The sequence below is a fragment of the Leptodactylus fuscus genome, chromosome 5 (assembly GCF_031893055.1).
Source record: "Leptodactylus fuscus isolate aLepFus1 chromosome 5, aLepFus1.hap2, whole genome shotgun sequence".
Taxonomy (NCBI): Eukaryota; Metazoa; Chordata; class Amphibia; order Anura; family Leptodactylidae; genus Leptodactylus; species Leptodactylus fuscus.
In genome coordinates this window covers 151710153-151723945 of record NC_134269.1, presented here as the reverse complement: position 1 = coordinate 151723945, position 13793 = coordinate 151710153, and the positions used below count along the sequence as shown (strand labels likewise).

At 46.0% G+C, this 13793-nt stretch overlaps 2 protein-coding genes across 2 annotated transcripts in view; one reads left to right on the top strand and one right to left on the bottom strand.

Annotated features, from left to right (window-relative positions):
- CEP290 (centrosomal protein 290) overlaps positions 1–6870 on the bottom strand; it is a 116598-nt gene extending 109728 nt beyond the window's left edge. The window contains exon 1 of the mRNA XM_075274540.1: positions 6393–6870. The gene's annotated coding sequence lies outside the window, so the exon portion shown is untranslated. The remainder of the gene's footprint in view (positions 1–6392) is intronic.
- A 69-nt stretch (positions 6871–6939) lies between these two features.
- Positions 6940–13793, top strand: part of TMTC3 (transmembrane O-mannosyltransferase targeting cadherins 3) — a 51407-nt gene continuing 44553 nt past the window's right edge. The window contains exons 1-3 of the mRNA XM_075274501.1: positions 6940–7084; positions 9074–9295; positions 13294–13512. Coding sequence (XP_075130602.1) covers positions 9107–9295; positions 13294–13512 — 408 coding nt within the window. The 5' untranslated portion in view covers positions 6940–7084; positions 9074–9106. The remainder of the gene's footprint in view (positions 7085–9073; positions 9296–13293; positions 13513–13793) is intronic.

The window sequence follows — 13793 nt, the reverse complement described above, 5'->3', positions numbered from 1 at the left end:
TTGCGTCCACTTTCAGAACATCATCAATTGTAACGGTTAGAAAGACAGAAGATGGCATATCACCACAAGAGATACGAATATGGCACCTGCTTAGAAACAGAAAGAGTGCAGTATCCACCAGGTCTCTACTGTTTCACAAAGCAGGCATCTGGCACCAGTGTCCATGATCACAGTTGACGGTTATCATGAGATTTAATCACAAATACCATGGCCAAGTGGGTACACTTTTTTTTTTTTTTTTTTTAAATTGTGATTTTTATTGAAATTTTCAAATAAACAGTAAACAAACAAACCAGGGTAAAGATTACTGCCAGAGCTGGAGATGGCGGGTAAAACACATATTAGAGCAATAAAAACAAAGTTGCAATACAAAGCTGCAAGAACAACCAATGCAAAGAAGAAAAATTGACAAGATACAAAGAAAGGAAGATACAAGAAGGGAAGGAGGAAGAAGGGAATCAGAGACCATGGGTAGCAGTGGGTTCACTTTCATGTCCATTAGCCACCTCCCGTGGCACAAATGCAAGAATCATCCTGTTACAATGGCAGCTGGAGGCCTTCTGAAGGATCCCAGGCCTGCCATAGTAAAGTAGCTATTGAAGCCTGCCTGTACCAGGCTTCAGTAGTTACATAGGGAATTTGTCAGAAACTGCAACACAGTAGTATTGCAGCCTTAGGGAGCCTTCACACGGAGTAAACACATGTGTATTTTTGCAAAATACATGTGTAAAAATAAGACTCCCATTGACTTCAATGATATTTTTTACATGTGTAAAAATACGCCTGTACAAATACGCCTGTAAAATGTCATTGAAGTCAATGGGAGTCTTATTTTTACATGTGTATTTTGCAAAAATACACGCACATTTACTCCGTGTGAAGGCTCCCTAAGGGGATTTGCTTTAAAAAAAAAATTAAAAACTTGGTTGGTTTTTTTTTTAAGAAAATCAAAATAAAAAAAAAACAAAAAAAAACAGCTGTGTACACTGAAATACAAATAGTTATGGGTGACAGAATTTCTAAGATTCGGTAAAGGTATTAAAACATGAAACTAAAGCTGGTGTAACTGTGATAACACCAAGCTTACATGTCATGTTTACTGCTCAATGGAAGTCGTAAAAACAAACCCAATAAGAAAATGGCGATGCAGCATTGTTGTTTCATCATTATTCTTTTCCAGCATCTCAGTACACTGTACAGGGAACAGAATGACACTCTTATCTAACCATCATCCAAGAAATCGGGGAAGGGGAGGTAGGTGTACGCTGGCTGTCTATGGCATGAAGAGATGCCATACAATGTCAGGTACAGCAGTGTCACTGAGCTATGGATGCCACCTAGTAATGCCCAGTCACACATCACTCCCCTTATAGGTACTTGGGCACTGGCTGTCTATGACATGAGGAGATGCCATTCAATGCCAGGTAGAGCAGTCACTGAGCTATGGATGCCACCTAGTAATGCCCAGTCACACATCACTCCCCTTACAGGCGGTCTATGGCATGAGATGCCATACAATGTCAGGTACAGCAGTGCCACTGAGCTATGGATGCCACCTAGTAATGCCCAGTCACACATCATTCCCCTTACAGGCTGTCTATGACATGAGGAGATGCCATACAATGCCAGGTACAGCAGTCACTGAGCTATGGATGCCACCTAGTAATGCCCAGTCACACATCACTCCCCTTACAGGTGGTCTATGGCATGAGATGCCATACAATGCCAGGTACAGCAGTCACTGAGCTATGGATGCCACCTAGTAATGCCCAGTCACACATCACTCCCCTTACAGGCGGTCTATGGCATGAGATGCCATACAATGTCAGGTACAGCAGTGCCACTGAGCTATGGATGCCACCTAGTAATGCCCAGTCACACATCACTCCCCTTACAGGCGGTCTATGGCATGAGATGCCATACAATGTCAGGTACAGCAGTGCCACTGAGCTATGGATGCCACCTAGTAATGCCCAGTCACACATCATTCCCCTTACAGGCTGTCTATGACATGAGGAGATGCCATTCAATGCCAGGTAGAGCAGTCACTGAGCTATGGCTGCCACCTAGCAATGCCCAGTCACACATCACTCCCCTTACAGGCGGTCTATGGCATGAGGAGATGCCATTCAATGCCAGGTACAGAAGTCACTGAGCTATGGCTGCCACCTAGCAATGCCCAGTCACACATCACTCCCCTTACAGGCTGTCTATGACATGAGGAGATGCCATACAATGCCAGGTACAGCAGTCACTGAGCTATGGATGCCACCTAGTAATGCCCAGTCACACATCACTCCCCTTACAGGCGATCTATGGCATGAGATGCCATACAATGTCAGGTACAGCAGTGCCACTGAGCTATAGATGCCACCTAGTAATGCCCAGTCACACATCACTCCCCTTACAGGCGGTCTATGGCATGAGATGCCATACAATGTCAGGTACAGCAGTGCCACTGAGCTATGGATGCCACCTAGTAATGCCCAGTCACACATCATTCCCCTTACAGGCTGTCTATGACATGAGGAGATGCCATACAATGCCAGGTACAGCAGTCACTGAGCTATGGATGCCACCTAGTAATGCCCAGTCACACATCACTCCCCTTACAGGCGGTCTATGGCATGAGATGCCATACAATGCCAGGTACAGCAGTCACTGAGCTATGGATGCCACCTAGTAATGCCCAGTCACACATCACTCCCCTTACAGGCGGTCTATGGCATGAGATGCCATACAATGTCAGGTACAGCAGTGCCACTGAGCTATGGATGCCACCTAGTAATGCCCAGTCACACATCACTCCCCTTACAGGCGGTCTATGGCATGAGATGCCATACAATGTCAGGTACAGCAGTGCCACTGAGCTATGGATGCCACCTAGTAATGCCCAGTCACACATCATTCCCCTTACAGGCTGTCTATGACATGAGGAGATGCCATTCAATGCCAGGTAGAGCAGTCACTGAGCTATGGCTGCCACCTAGCAATGCCCAATCACACATCACTCCCCTTACAGGCGGTCTATGGCATGAGGAGATGCCATTCAATGCCAGGTACAGCAGTCACTGAGCTATGGCTGCCACCTAGCAATGCCCAGTCACACATCACTCCCCTTACAGGCTGTCTATGACATGAGGAGATGCCATACAATGCCAGGTACAGCAGTCACTGAGCTATGGATGCCACCTAGTAATGCCCAGTCACACATCATTCCCCTTACAGGCTGTCTATGACATGAGGAGATGCCATACAATGCCAGGTACAGCAGTCACTGAGCTATGGATGCCACCTAGTAATGCCCAGTCACACATCATTCCCCTTACAGGCTGTCTATGACATGAGGAGATGCCATACAATGCCAGGTAGAGCAGTCACTGAGCTATGGCTGCCACCTAGCAATGCCCAGTCACACATCACTCCCCTTACAGGCGGTCTATGACATGAGGAGATGCCATACAATGCCAGGTACAGCAGTCACTGAGCTATGGATGCCACCTAGTAATGCCCAGTCACACATCACTCCCCTTACAGGCGGTCTATGGCATGAGATGCCATACAATGTCAGGTACAGCAGTGCCACTGAGCTATGGATGCCACCTAGTAATGCCCAGTCACACATCACTCCCCTTACAGGCTGTCTATGACATGAGGAGATGCCATTCAATGCCAGGTACAGCAGTCACTGAGCTATGGATGCCACCTAGTAATGCCCAGTCACACATCATTCCCCTTACAGGCTGTCTATGACATGAGGAGATGCCATTCAATGCCAGGTACAGCAGTCACTGAGCTATGGATGCCACCTAGTAATGCCCAGTCACACATCATTCCCCTTACAGGCTGTCTATGACATGAGGAGATGCCATACAATGCCAGGTACAGCAGTCACTGAGCTATGGATGCCACCTAGTAATGCCCAGTCACACATCACTCCCCTTACAGGCTGTCTATGACATGAGGAGATGCCATTCAATGCCAGGTACAGCAGTCACTGAGCTATGGATGCCACCTAGTAATGCCCAGTCACACATCATTCCCCTTACAGGCTGTCTATGACATGAGGAGATGCCATTCAATGCCAGGTACAGCAGTCACTGAGCTATGGATGCCACCTAGTAATGCCCAGTCACACATCATTCCCCTTACAGGCTGTCTATGACATGAGGAGATGCCATACAATGCCAGGTACAGCAGTCACTGAGCTATGGATGCCACCTAGTAATGCCCAGTCACACATCACTCCCCTTACAGGCGGTCTATGACATGAGGAGATGCCATACAATGTCAGGTACAGCAGTCACTGAGCTATGGATGCCACCTAGTAATGCCCAGTCACACATCACTCCCCTTACAGGCGGTCTATGACATGAGGAGATGCCATACAATGCCAGGTACAGCAGTCACTGAGCTATGGCTGCCACCTAGTAATGCCCAGTCACACATCACTCCCCTTACAGGCGGTCTATGGCATGAGATGCCATACAATGTCAGGTACAGCAGTCACTGAGCTATGGCTGCCACCTAGTAATGCCCAGTCACACATCACTCCCCTTACAGGCGGTCTATGGCATGAGATGCCATACAATGTCAGGTACAGCAGTCACTGAGCTATGGATGCCACCTAGTAATGCCCAGTCACACATCACTCCCCTTACAGGCGGTCTATGGCATGAGATGCCATACAATGTCAGGTACAGCAGTCACTGAGCTATGGATGCCACCTAGTAATGCCCAGTCACACATCACTCCCCTTACAGGCTGTCTATGACATGAGGAGATGCCATACAATGCCAGGTACAGCAGTCACTGAGCTATGGCTGCCACCTAGCAATGCCCAGTCACACATCACTCCCCTTACAGGCGGTCTATGACATGAGGAGATGCCATACAATGTCAGGTACAGCAGTCACTGAGCTATGGATGCCACCTAGTAATGCCCAGTCACACATCACTCCCCTTACAGGCTGTCTATGACATGAGGAGATGCCATACAATGCCAGGTACAGCAGTCACTGAGCTATGGCTGCCACCTAGCAATGCCCAGTCACACATCACTCCCCTTACAGGCGGTCTATGACATGAGGAGATGCCATACAATGTCAGGTACAGCAGTCACTGAGCTATGGATGCCACCTAGTAATGCCCAGTCACACATCACTCCCCTTACAGGCTGTCTATGACATGAGGAGATGCCATACAATGCCAGGTACAGCAGTCACTGAGCTATGGATGCCACCTAGTAATGCCCAGTCACACATCACTCCCCTTACAGGCGGTCTATGGCATGAGATGCCATACAATGCCAGGTACAGCAGTCACTGAGCTATGGATGCCACCTAGCAATGCCCAGTCACACATCACTCCCCTTACAGGCGGTCTATGGCATGAGATGCCATACAATGCCAGGTACAGCAGTCACTGAGCTATGGCTGCCACCTAGCAATGCCCAGTCACACATCACTCCCCTTACAGGCGGTCTATGACATGAGGAGATGCCATACAATGTCAGGTACAGCAGTCACTGAGCTATGGATGCCACCTAGTAATGCCCAGTCACACATCACTCCCCTTACAGGCTGTCTATGACATGAGGAGATGCCATACAATGCCAGGTACAGCAGTCACTGAGCTATGGCTGCCACCTAGCAATGCCCAGTCACACATCACTCCCCTTACAGGCGGTCTATGACATGAGGAGATGCCATACAATGTCAGGTACAGCAGTCACTGAGCTATGGATGCCACCTAGTAATGCCCAGTCACACATCACTCCCCTTACAGGCTGTCTATGACATGAGGAGATGCCATACAATGCCAGGTACAGCAGTCACTGAGCTATGGATGCCACCTAGTAATGCCCAGTCACACATCACTCCCCTTACAGGCGGTCTATGGCATGAGATGCCATACAATGCCAGGTACAGCAGTCACTGAGCTATGGATGCCACCTAGCAATGCCCAGTCACACATCACTCCCCTTACAGGCGGTCTATGGCATGAGATGCCATACAATGCCAGGTACAGCAGTCACTGAGCTATGGCTGCCACCTAGCAATGCCCAGTCACACATCACTCCCCTTACAGGCGGTCTATGACATGAGGAGATGCCATACAATGTCAGGTACAGCAGTCACTGAGCTATGGATGCCACCTAGTAATGCCCAGTCACACATCATTCCCCTTACAGGCGGTCTATGGCATGAGATGCCATACAATGCCAGGTACAGCAGTCACTGAGCTATGGCTGCCACCTAGCAATGCCCAGCCACACAGGTAATGTCTTTTTACAAACCCCATTGAAGATCCCATAAAGACAAAGCCCCCCCCCCCCCCATCTCCCTGGCATCTGCAGTGTAATAATCCTAATCCCCGGCCCACGAACTCACCAATACAGCCCGCTATATGCAGTGAAGAAGAGCTGTATATATCGCGCGCTGTGCCACGTTAGTCCTCCATGATGTTACAGGTGACCACCTAGACAGTGAGTGCTGGCTGCCATAGTTCAGGGGCTCTGCTCGGATAATTCACATAACTCCCCCAATACGCATTGGGCACGGAGCCTTCCAATGTTATCAATACAGCCCTGGCGCGTCACCGAAGAGGAAGCCGGGAAAGCTGAAGCCTAAGGCTCGTTGCTAGGATACGGCATTAAACAGCGCACTGTCCAGAGTGGATCCCTCCGCTACGTGCTAACGGTGACGACCTGCGTGTCACGCCTCGTTATGGATTGCATAGCCATTCCCCCTGGAAGTGACTGATATGTTATTTCTATTGTATATTTCTATATGTTTGTGCTACACCCATACAAGGTGAGGTTTAGCAAGTCGTGGCGCTAATAGTACGTTCGGGCAGTAGAGATGCCCCCTGTGCCCGCCACTTCCCATCCAGCTCCATGAAGTAATATCCGGGAGTTTGAAGCCTGGAGGTGGAGCTGCCTTACTTCTCTGTCATGGCGGCTCGCAGTGCTCGGAGGCAAGCCCATTGAAGCCCTGGTGTATGAGAGAAGTGAGCAGTGTGAAGAGCGGCCATCTACAGGACGAGGCTTCATATAGCGCAGGCATACCCCAGTGAGAAGCTAGTAAGTGATACGTGCATGTTATCCCTATGCCGCCTGACCTGGGCAGCACCTGGGGCATATGGGCAGCTGTGCAGGATGGCAGTGGGCTCATTCCTTGTCTCTGAAGTTTAGGACAAGTTCCCTGTTAGACAGAAAATAACTTAAGTTACTAGTGAAGCTATCCCTATCCATACTGAGGAAAACCATGGCCTGGATCTGTAAGCCTGCATTCACACCAGCATTTAAACTCCACTCAGGGTTTCCATCCCCGAATACGCTTGAGAAATGCTGAGAAAAGTCCTGCAAGTAGAAACTTCTGGGCAGAAACCCAGTGGACCCCATTATAGTGTATGGGCTCTGCAGGTTTCCACAGGTAACTGCTTTTTAAGTGGTTTACATTTTTCGGGTTCCCCAAGCGGACTCTAAGAGCTGAAGGCCGAACGCTAGTGTGAACCTAGTGTAAGGAAGAGATACGGTAAGAAACAGGAGCAGAATCCCTAAAAATATCAGATCATGGCTGCTATTTACTCACCCCCACTGACCCCTTTCTGTAGGGCTGCATTCACATGATAGAACCCTGCACTGGGCCTGTCAGCTCGGCCCGAGAAATAGCCACTTCTATTTTTTTTTCTCCAATTGTTCACATAGCCCATTAAAACAATGATAGTGTGAATAGGTTCATTAAAGAGGACCATTCATCAGATTGGGCACAGGCAGTTCTATATACTGCTGGAAATCCTGTGCTCCAGGTAAAGCGCTATCGGTCCCGGTACCGTAGCACTTTACAGTCAGAAGGGCGTTCCTGACAGTCATTCAGGAACGTCCTTCTATACAGCAGCGCCAATAGTGCTGTACAGTGCGCGGGGAGGAACACCCCTTCCTTCTGCTCACAGTGCTTGTCCATAGACGGTGTCTGCACGAGTCATGCGGAGATATAAGTAGTTCATGAAGTATTTTTCTCTGCATATTCCAAGGTCTTGGACCCCATTATAGTCTATGGGGTCCGTGTGTTTTCATAAGCTTACTGCTTGTCAATATGTTCAGTCAATGCAATGACGCTGAGCGGTGAGGAACGCCACCTAATACTTGTCTATGGACGAATACTGTCAGGAGTAGGAGGGGGGGTGTTCCTCACAGTTCAGTGTCATTGCTGGGCAATAAGGAACGCCCCCCTCTCACAGTACAGCGCAATAGATGCTACCGTGAGGAGGAGGAATTTTCCTCTGTGGACTTTCTGCTTTCATTAACAATTTTCAAAAGTACAAGCGTTCCGCTTACAGATGGTTTTCTCCAACGTGCCAGAATCCCATCCCCTTTGCAGTGACTAAAATACCACGGCTGAAATGCTACATGGGGCCCCGGCTTAGGGAGAGTTCACACTACCGTCGGTGTCCGACAGGTAGTGTCCGCTCAAAATTAGGCGCGGACACTAGCTGTGTCCGTGACACCTGTCATTCACTTGAATGGGCATCGGGTGCGTTCTTTTGCACTCCGCGCCTTTCCTTCCCTGTCCGCAAGTGAAGATGTCCGACTTCTCAAGTGGACAGAAAAACCCGACATGTAGGGTTCTTCTGTCCACTTGAGAAGTCGGACATCTTCACTTGCGGACAGGGAAGGACAGGCACGCACCCGATTCCCATTTAAATGAATGACAGGTATCACGGACACAGCTAGTGTCTGCGCCAGATTTTGAGCGGACACTACCTGTCAGACACCGACAGTAGTGTGAACGCCCCCTTAACAGTGACTTTTTAAACGCCCTTCATGCTGCTTTACCAACACAGAGGTCTGCTAAGTCTGTAAATTTCTGCAAGTTTCTAGTATACTGTGTCCTCTACTAAAAATATGTTTTTCTAATACTGTAATCTTATGATATTATGGTGAGGACCAGTCTTTTTTTTTATCTCTGGTGTCCCCAACCTAAAACCCAACCTTGAATTATTTTCAATAATTTCCTAGAATATTGAACTGAAAATGTTAATAGGTGACATTAATCTACTTTTATTTTAGTGACTTAGGTCTCAAAAAAAAGACTTCAAGAAAATGGCTGACGTTACTGTAAAAGAAGTTGGAATCTTGTCATGTATTGTTGTATTATGCTATTGGAACAGTGTCTTCTGTGGATTTGTCTTTGATGATGTGTCTGCAATTCTGGATAATAAAGATTTACATCCTTCAACACCCATAAAGAAGCTCTTCCAAAATGACTTCTGGGGGACGCCAATGTCTGAGGTTAGTAATAAAATTCCTAGTTTGAAGGGAATTGTGGATGGCAACCTCATGGTTTTCACCATATTTAGACCTTTACATCTCATTCACATTAGAGTTTCTTGGGAGGCAGAGACGCCTAGCAGACGAACGTGGCCGAGATCAGTGTGCTATCCGTGTTTTTCCCGGATAGCACACTGACCCATTCATTACTATCGACCCATATACATGACCTTGTATCACACATTCACGTATGCAGGCTGCAAAATGTGGAACATGTCCTATTCCTTTCTGATTTTGTAGCCCTGCCTTTGTGGCTCCTATTCATTTAATGAAAGGGGCCGCGAAAGCACGGGCAGCACACGGGTGACATCCGCGTGTCCTCTGTGTACCACCCATGTTTTTAATTCACGGCCGCTGTTCGGCCAAGGTGCTGTGTGTCACCTCGCATGTATTAAAATTCCCTGCTATATTTTTCTAGGGGAGAGTTCCTTTATAGCAGCGATGCTCTACAGGTGGATTGCAGTCAGAATCCAAACTGCTGCCTTCTGGCCTTGTTATGACAGCGAGTGAATCTCCTGACCGATATCTCCTAAGCCAGGGGTAGGGAACCTTCGTCTCTCCAGCTGCTGTGAACCTACAACTCCCAACATGCTCCATTCACTTCCATGGGAGTTCCAAGAACAGCAGAGCAAGTATGCATGCTGGGAGTTGTAGTTTTTGAACAGCTGGAGAGCCGAAGGTTCCCTATCTATCCTAAGTCCTGATAAACTATAATAGCAGCAGCAGACATCAGTAACATTTTCCAGTCCCTGTTGCCGCTATTGTAGGAGATAGTTTGGAGTACAGTGAACATACTGGGGCTTATAAACTAAAACTGTCTAACTTTTGGACTTACAAGGTTAGGCAGGACATTCCTCAATTGCACCAGATTTTTCAAGGTGTTTGTCTGGCTTAGTTTCGGACAAAAATTTGGTACAATGACTGTAACTTTAACACAACTTTTAACACTTTGCTGCGATTTCTGGCTCATGACTTATCATATTAAGCCCCCTTTTCTGCAAGCCTACCCACGCATTGTTTGAGGCACACAAACTGTTAAAAAGTGCCTAACAGTGTGGTGAGGGGCAGTAATGGAGAATTGTACCACGTAGAGGGAGCACCAATAGTAAATTATAACATGTGGTGGTAACTCATGGGGTATTATACTATGTGGAGAGCACTAATGTTCCTCTGAGTAGCTGAGTATCCTTGCTCTGTAGTATGGTATTGGACAGAGCATGTTGCCTTTAATATTTTTGACATTTTTGGGGAAAGTTTGTACAGATATTTTTGTATGAATTTGAAGACATACACATGCAGGTCCCCCTGCTTGGGATTTTGTTGACCACAAGCAATAAATTTGATTTTTGATACAAACGCAACTCTGAAAATCCATAGAAAATGGTTGTGAAATAAAAACATGACAGATGCCTTCCTCTGGCGGTCATTTCATCATATGTAGTGAAAGATGTTGGAACAATTCTTACTGTCTATTAGGTCTTCTTTATATTTCAGTGCTTTAGAAGCCAGGACTGGAGGCTGCAGAGTGTGATGGTTAAGTTTTGCACTTGTTCTGTTTTCACAGATACTTACAAACACTGATGTGTGAATAAGGCCTTACATGACCTAGTCAGTTAGAAGTAAACCTAACACCCTTCCTGCACAATAGACACATCTAAATCCTAAATGGAACTGGGAGTTCTACTGAAGAATGAATAAAACATTTTCCTGTGTTTTTGCCACAAATTATCATCATAATGGAAATTATCCAACGATTTAATGGCTTTCATTGTTTCTGAAATGTAAATGAGAGAGATCACCACTATATTCCATTAGGGTGTACACGTAATAGACCTCCAAGTTGTAAGCTCACATTGGCAGCCATTTCCAGCCAGAAGTTTCATGAAGGAATTAGGCAGGACCTCGTTCTCATAACCTCTGATCTTTACAAAGCAACTTCAGATGTTAATGTGGGGATTGTTCATTTGGCTAAACATATCTGGTTTCTAACAAATGCTGAGTCCGATAGTCTTTTAATACCCTTTGTGTTTTTGGAGAGGAGTATGCTTATGCATTGTGAGAGCATTCAATATTACATAAACTAGTTTATGTAAAAGAGTTAAACATGCTAAAAGTGCATTAAAGTCTACCTCCAATTCTAATTTTATTTTTCATTTATCAGACTGTTTTCCTCTTTACTTGCTGTTACTTACATGAGGCTATGGAGAGGGAGCTATCTGCTGCTAATCTTTTGATCGTGTTTTTTACATTTGTTTAGTAGATCTGTATAACAGGTGTAAAAAAACATATGCCAGCGTATGATCATCCGTTTACAATACAGTATTGTATACTCACCCCACCTTTCACTACGTTATTGAAACAAATTCTTTTGACGAGGGCATCTTAAAGAGGACCTTTCACCTCCTGGGACACATGCGGTTTTATATGCCGCTAGAAAGCTGACAGTGCGCTGTCAGCTCACTATTGACTTTCAAGTTCTGTGGCCCTGGTGAAGAGCTATAGATGTTGGTACCGTAGCTCTTCAATGTCAGAAAGGGGTTTCTGACAGTCAGTCAGGAATGCCCTTCTTCACGGTAGCGCCTATAGCGCTGTACTGTGAGAGCGATGAGGAACGCCTCTTCCCCTCCTGACAGTGCTCATCCATAGACGAGTACTGGGGGACGTTCTTCACCACTCAACGTCATCGTTGGGCGGTAAGCAACATCCCCTCTCACAGTACAGCGCAACAGACGCTGCTGTGAAGAAGGGCGTTCGTGACTGACTGTCTGAAACACCCTTCTGACAGTGAAGAGCTACGGTACCGGCACTGATAGCTCTTCACTGGGGGCACAGAACGAGAAAGCCGTTAGTGCACTGAATTCAGCGCACTGTCGGCTTTCTAGGGGTGTATTACACCTCGTGCCTCTGGAGGTGAAAGGTCCTCTTTAAGAAAGCCACGTATTGCTAGTGGTTTAGTGCCCTCAAACCTAATCACATATTCTTAGACCCTAGGCACAGCTTGCTATAGACATGTTGTCCTGAGCGTATCTTGATGCTAAAACGGACCTTCAAATTTGTCATATGAATAGACCCCATTCACATTCAGAGAATTTAATGCAGCTGTGTGACAGTCATAAAAGATCAAAATAAAAAATGCCATCACACAGGTGATTATCACTGTCATATGAATATAGGCTAAGAGTAGAACAGCACATAAGAAAAGATATTTGAGAATTGTCTAGTGTGGTGATTTACTCCTTGTAACATTTTGCCTTGAAACTGTTTCTTACATATAGAAATGTCATTGTCATTTACAGTTTGGCTACTCCCCATTTCAGTTGCGTCTTATATGATAATAATTACATGTCTGTGGGTGTGTGATACAGACGGCGTATGAATCCATTTGTTTCAATGTATTCATTGAAATAAACAGATGGTATCACTGTGTCATTCATTTCTCATCAGCCCAGAGACATTGAAAGTATATGTAAATGGAGAAAAAGAAAAAAAAAAAGTTCTGTTCCTCATGCAGGTGAAAAACTGATAAACCAAGGACAGCACACTTACCACAAAAAAGTAAGGTGGAGGGCTGCCCATGATTATTGTAGGCTTCATACATGCATACAATGAGGACATGTGAATACAGCATAAGGCTGAGGCTCTGCATTGCGAAAACGCAGCTTTTTTTTTTTTTTTTTTTTTTTGCAGATTTTGCTGCAGTTTTTTGAGTCAAAGCCAGGAGTGGTTTGAGCAGAAGAGAGAAGTATAAGAACTTCCTATATATTCCTCATACCTTTTGTAGCCATTCTTGGCGTTGCCTCAGAAAAACACCGCAAAATCTGCAACAACAAAAAAAGCTGTATTTCCGGAACGCGGGGCCTTAGCCTCAGGTATATGTATCTGTCTGTAGTATGTGCTGATTTTACTAAGTCTATATAGCTTTGAACCATATAATGATGTCTTCCTTTCTGTTTTTTTAGGAGAGGAGTCATAAATCCTATCGACCTCTTACAGTCTTGACGTTTCGATTAAACTATCTGTTCAGTGAACTCAACGCAGTTTCTTACCATCTTCTTAATCTTATCCTCCATGCTGTGGTGTGTGTGATTTTCCTGAAAGTTTGTAAACTTTTCCTGGACAACCGAACCAGCATGGTTGCTGCCTTGCTTTATGCTGTGCATCCAATACATACTGAGGCCGTAAGTATGAGGAATACATGAGATGGACATGTTCTTGTCAGTAGTTTGTTGGTTGGGTAGAATTTGCGTTCTTCAGGTTTTTGTTGTTTTAGCCCCAAAATGGTACTACTCTATAATTCTATGAGTATAAAGAGTGTCCTGACTCTACCTAAACAGCACATGTTGGGGTGGAGGGGTAAAGGACGACTGGGAAATTGGATTTAAACATTGGTCTTTTCAGTGTAGTTGATCTGCCGACCCGTGCATACATGTGTATGGAGGGAACAGCTGTTGGCTGAACA